Raw genomic sequence first — 6,249 nt, forward strand, 5'->3', positions numbered from 1 at the left:
TTCATGAGCAACAATTCAAATTAGAATTGGTTTCTTTCAGTATGAGTGTGTGTGGGGGTGAATGAGGTCAAAGGGGAGTTTCAGTTTATATATATATATATGGGGTTAATTACATTTTAGAATTAGGGTACAATGGGGCTAAAGGCACACCTTAAGGAAAATGTGCTTTTTTTCTGGTTACAAAGTGTATCAAGATTGAAAAAATTAATTTCTTTTGATTGAAAATTGATGGAGCAACATTTGTTTGAAAATAAATAATAATGGAATGTTGTTTTGATTAAAATATATATTTTTAAAGGTGGCGAGAGAGCCTTTTACCCCTCACTTTTACCCCTACTTAAGAAAAACAATGTGTTTGGGGCCTTTAGCTCCTGCAACAGGGGGGCTTTTCTTACCCAGAATACTATCATTTCACATATTGGACAGTTATTTAAAAAAAAAAACCTCTCGATTTAATCACCTTGAACTAAACTGAAAATGACAAATAAGTATTTTGTCTTCAAATAAATGTGAAAATGTCAGGGATTCTCTTTAGCTACATAAATTTGCTTCCATTTAAAAATGTTTTATCAAATATTAGATAAAGATTTTTCAAAATTAAACATTAGACATTGCACGCAATGATCTTATGGATCAATATTTTGCATTGTATAGTGACAAACAGGTGTTAAGAAAATTACTTACTAGATTTTGTTGCTATTTAGTGTTTTGGGAGAAAATAATCTAAAATGTGACTTTAGCCCCGTTGTACCCTACCATTATTGTTATTTTCATCCATTTGTTTTTGTATTACAGGAATCATAATCATGACCGAGAATTTGTTACTTTTAAAAAATGGGGTTACATAAAATTAGGTTAGATTAGATAGTTACAAGGTAAAAACAATAATTATTAGTGTTTATAGTACTTAGTGTTAAAGTTATTCTACTTTTTCAAACTAGCTTTACGTTTTTATTAATGTAACCTTTTTTTTTTTTTTTTTTAAACTAAGCTCATGTATTAATTTTTTTTTACCATGTGATTGCTGCCATTTGGCTTGGCCACCATATTGGGGAAGATATTCAAGTGTCAGAGACAACTTGCAAGTAAATACCATTTTAAACATAGGCAAAAACAGCTAATTTTAGTCCTGAAACATATATGTTAACTGACTTCGAACATTTAGTTCACTTCAGGACAGTATGTCTCACAAATTTAAGAAGTGTTAAAGAATAATTGCTTCATCAAATGCCATTTTACTAACTGTTCCTATTTCTGGAAAGTACTGTGGGAGGTACTTTTCATGGTTAGGCCAAAATAGACACATGCTAAAATAACTACAAGACTGAGAGGGGCCATCAGTGACATCACTGACCTAAGCCATTACTTGGCAAGATCAAAGAGAGCTGGACCTCTTTGCCATAATGTAATGAGGCCAGATGACAGCTTAAAAAAAAAAAAAAAAATGTATAAAGCAATACAAAACTGAGGGATGATCAAGTTTGATATCTAAGTTTTCCTTACTTTTGACAACCTTGATCCAATCAAAATAATGCAATTTATTTAAATAATTAACGGAACCCAATTAATTCCTTAAATGTTATTTCATTTATTGTAACAAGTCAAAAAATAGAGACAATATTAAAAATGTTTTAATAATTCATTTATTAAACATCTGTTATGTATACAGATTTTACAATTTTACTAAAAATGAATACTGTTTTTAATAAACACGAAAGTCCAAGTGGATTCTGATGACGTCTTGCAGACAGAAATTTATGGTAGGCTTTTGTAATCTGATGTGAGACATTGTTTTGGGCACAGCAGATAGACTGTACTATTGTAACAGTCAAAATGTGAAGAGAAAAAACAAACAAAAAAGGACAGTGACATCAGCAAGTCTTTCTGGAATGCATGTGTACTGTATGTCTCTAAGATTTCGAGGTCATGTTTCGAGCATAAAAAAAAAAAAAAGTCAACCAGCTTATGAACCAGCATTATTTGTTTTAAATCTAGTCTTTCCTGTTAGACCTTTATATGCAAATGTCCACTTTCTGTACTAGATTTACATTGATTTACCATCACCTCCATTCTCATCCAGCCTATTTTTAAATTTAGGTAGACAACAGAATACTGTTGTTTTTGATGAGATTGTTTACCAGGCTATTTCAGTGCTGTCCCATGCATAGGCTTTCCCTGTTTTATCTGTATTTAAGTTGTCTATTATGTTCATAAGGCATTGTACAGAATACTCTGTGCTGAATAACTTGTCCTTGGGTACATTTCGGTGGTAGGGCCGAGACAAATCCGTATTCACAGTTCCAGGATGCAGGGATACACACACTATTTTCGGCTGTCCTCGGCCTAGCTCGATGGAAAGATTTCTGGTCACCATGTTTAAAGCAGCCTTAGACATCCTATAGCTGTACCAGCCTCCAAGAGCTGAAGATAGCAATAAAAAGCAACAAACATGTAAGCTTTCAGTTGATAAGAGAGAAAACATCCATAAGTGGTAGATGACAACTCTTTCTACTGTACGTTCAAATGATGTTTTACTCGCTTGGAGTTTGCCATTTTATAGGAAATGCAGAATAACCTTCTAGCCTAACTGTACTAGTTAGTACAGGCAAATGTCCACATGAGCTCATCAGCTTTTTGTTTGCTGTGTAATTAATTAGTCAAGTTATTGATTGGTTATTGTATAGCACCTGAAGACTTTGTATCATATTCCTTTACTATTCAAAAATATTAACAACCTCTTTTTCTACATGGAAAAACTTGTTTTTAACCAGACCTGAAATAGGGATACAAACCATTGTCTCCAATTGATCCCACTCTAGCGGTCATGTTCACAATGATTCCACTGTGCTGCTTGGCTTTCTCTGGGGGCTGCAGGCCAAACGCACCTGTCCCCTTCTGCAGGAGAGGGGCAAAATACTTGGCCATCACCAGAGGACCCACAGTATTAGTGGTCAAAGTGGAGATGATTCCCTGTTAAGGGAAGACACAAAAGTCAATCAGGAAGGCAAAAGTGCAGAAAGAGAAATGGGTAATTCTTTATAATAAGGTTGCATTTGTTAACTATAGTAAAACCATGGTAAATTTATTGCGAGGGATCGCAAAAACTATTGCGAGGGTATGCAAAACTTATTGCGAGGGAATACAAACTATTGCGAGGGCACGCAAAACTTATTGCGAGGGAATGCAAAACTATTTCGAAAAAATGAAATCCAGCCCTGTCCTCTAAGGGGCTCTGTACCCTCATGCCATCCCAGATGTATATTACTTTATTCTGCTGAACACAAATGAAGATTTTTAAAAGAATATCTCAGCTCTGTAGGTCCATACAATGCAAGTGAATGGTGACCAGAAATTTTAAGATCCAAAAAAGAAAATAAAGTCAGCATAAAAGTAATCCATAAGACTTAAGTGGTTTAATCAATGTCTTCCGAACAGCGATCCAAATTGTTTTGGGTGAGAACAGACCAATATGTATCTAATTTTTCACTGTTCATCTTGACAGCAGTCTCCAGGCATGATCATGATTTCAAGCTCAAGCTACAAAGTTCACTTTATCTTCTTTTTGGAGCTTTTGGAGTTCTGGTCACCATTCACTTGCATTGTATGGACCTACAGAGCTGAGATATTCTTCAAAAAAATCTTTTTTTGTGTTCAGCAGAAGAAAGAAAGAAATCATACACATCTGGGATGGCATGAGGGTGAGTAAATGATGAGAGGATTTGCATTTTTGGGTGAACTGTCCTTTAATGAATGTAACCTTATTATAAAGTGTTACTGAGAAATGTTACATTTCCACAATACTGGAATATGCCTAACCAAGTAACGACATATTTTACATAAGTTATAAATAAATTCAGCAAAAAAAGAAATGTCCCTTTTTCAGGACACTGTATTTTAAAGTTAATTTTGTAAAAATCCAAATAACTTTACAGATCTTTATTGTAAAGGGTTTAAACAATGTTTTCCATGCTTGTTCAATGAACCATAAACAATTAATGAACATGCACCTGTGGAACGGTTGTTAAGACACTAACAGCTTACAGACGGTAGGCAATTAAGGTCACAGATATAAAAACTTAGGACACTAAAGACACCTTTCTACTGACTCTGAAAAACACCAAAAGAAAGATGCCCAGGGTTCCTGCTCATCTGCGTGAACGTGCCTTAAGCATGCTGCATGGAGGCATGAGGACTGCAGATGTGGCCAGGGTAATAAATTGCAATGTCCGTACTGTGAGACGCCCAAGACAGAACTACAGGGAGAAAGGAAGGACAGCTGATTGTCCTCGCAGTGGCAAACCACGTGTAACAACACGTGCACAGGATCGGTATGTCCGAATATCACACCTGTACAGGTACAGGATGGCAACAACAACTGCCTGAGTTACACCAGGAACACACAATCCCTCCATCAGTGCTCAGACTGTCCGCAATAGGCTGAGAGAGGCTGGACTGAGGGCTTGTAGGCCTGTTGTAAGGCAGGTCCTTACCAGACATCACTGGCAACAATGTCGCCTATGGGCACAAACCCACCTATGCTGGACCCGACAGGACTAGCAAAAAGTGCTCTTCACTGACGAGTCGTGGTTTTGTCTCACCAGGGGTGATGGTCGGACTCGTGTTTATCGTCAAAGGAATGAGCATTACACTGAGGCCTGTACTCTGAAGGGGGATCAATTTGGAGGTGGAGGGTCCGTCATGGTCTGTGGCGGTGTGTCACAGCATCATCGGACTGAGCTTGTTGTCATTGCAGGCAATCTCAATGCTGTGCGTTACAGGGAAGACATCCTCCTCCCTCATGTGGTACCCTTCCTGCAGGCTCATCCTGACATGACAATCCAGCATGACAATGCCACCAGCCATACTGCTTGTTCTGTGCGTGATTTCCTGCAAGACCGGAATGTCAGTGTTCTGCCATGGCCAGTGAAGAGCCCGGATCTCAATCCCATTGAGCACATCTGGGACCTGTTGGATTGGGGGGTGAGGGCTAGGGACATTCCCCCCAGAAATGTCCAGGAAATTGCAAGTGCCTTGGTGGAAGAGTGGGGAAACATCTCACAGCAAGAACTGGCAAATCTGGTGCAGTCCATGAGGTGGAGATGCACTGCAGTACTTAATGCAGCTGGTGGCCACAGCAGATACTGACTGTTACTGACTGTATTTTGATCCCCCTTTTGTTCAGGGACACATTCCATTTCTGTTAGTCACATGTCTGTGAAACTTGTTTAGTTTATGTCTTAGTTGTTAGTTGTCTTTTTATGTTCATACAAATATTTACACACGTTAAGTTTACTGAAAATAGAAGCAGTTGAAAGTGAGAGAACGTTTCTTTTTTCTTTTTTTTTTTTTTGCTGAGTTTATAACAACAACTTATTTTAACATTGCCAAAACATTTACTTTATGGTGTGACAAAGTTCAATAATTCCATGTATGCATACACTGCATGTACTGTATAATAATTAAGTAGAAAATGGGTAACACTTTACAATAAGATTTCATTAACTTTAGTTAATGCATGAGGTATCATGAACATACAATGAACAATACATTGTTTACAGCAATTATTAATCTTTGTTAATGTTAGTTAATAAAAATACACTTGTTTATTGTTAGTTCATAGTGCATTAACTAATGTCAACAAACACAACTTTTGATTTTAAAAAATGTATTAGTATAAGTTGAAATGAACATTAACTAAGATGAATAAATGCAGTACAATATTGTTCATTGTTAGTTCATGTCAACTAATATAGTTAAATAATGTTAACAAATGTAACCTTATTTTGAAGTGTTACCAGAACATGTTTAAAATGGGGTAAGATGAAGTACTGCATGTCACACTGTAGGACATTGTGAATGTTTGACATTTCATGTCAACAATCCAACTCCCTCTCTACTGTAAATTCACCTGAGCGGACACGTCTCTTAAACTCGTTTCTCCTTTACCGGACGGATGAAGCATAGCTGACGAATTAATGATCAAATCCACTTTCCCAAAGGCACATTTAACACTTTCCGCTGCTCTCTTTATGTCATCTTCCCTGTTTACATCCAGTTTCATTACAGTAATGCGTCCTGAGTGCTGTGCAGCCAGGGCAGCCAAATGTTGTGCGCCGTCCGGGTTTCTGCATGTTGCAATTACAGCGGCTAGAGGTTTATTTAAAAGCATATATCGGCAGAACTCGAACCCTAATCCCCTGCTCGCGCCCTGAACGAGTGCCACAGCAGCCATGATGACTTCTAACAAAT

General features: G+C 37.2%; 1 protein-coding gene across 1 annotated transcript; it reads right to left on the reverse strand.

The window, feature by feature from the left end:
• Nucleotides 1-1,620: 1,620 nt before the first annotated feature.
• LOC127455557 (C-factor-like) lies at nucleotides 1,621-6,249 on the reverse strand. The gene is made up of 3 exons (XM_051723554.1): nucleotides 5,909-6,249; nucleotides 2,793-2,970; nucleotides 1,621-2,421 (listed from the first exon to the last, which is right to left on the reverse strand). The coding sequence occupies exons 1-3, from the start codon at nucleotides 6,230-6,232 to the stop codon at nucleotides 2,135-2,137; spliced, it is 789 nt and encodes a 262-aa protein (XP_051579514.1). The 5' UTR covers nucleotides 6,233-6,249; the 3' UTR covers nucleotides 1,621-2,134.

This window comes from Myxocyprinus asiaticus, chromosome 17, assembly GCF_019703515.2.
Source record: "Myxocyprinus asiaticus isolate MX2 ecotype Aquarium Trade chromosome 17, UBuf_Myxa_2, whole genome shotgun sequence".
In the NCBI taxonomy this organism is placed as follows: Eukaryota; Metazoa; Chordata; class Actinopteri; order Cypriniformes; family Catostomidae; genus Myxocyprinus; species Myxocyprinus asiaticus.

Coding starts and splice junctions, on each gene's coding strand:
- LOC127455557 (XM_051723554.1), bottom strand. CDS start 6,232: ATGGCTGCTGTGGCACTCGTTCAGGGCGCGAGCAGGGGATTAGGGTTC. Junction 2,971..5,908: donor TAAGAGACGTGTCCGCTCAG/GTGAATTTACAG, acceptor TTCCCTTAACAG/GGAATCATCTCCACTTTGAC. Junction 2,422..2,792: donor GGGATCAATTGGAGACAATG/GTTTGTATCCCT, acceptor TGCTATCTTCAG/CTCTTGGAGGCTGGTACAGC.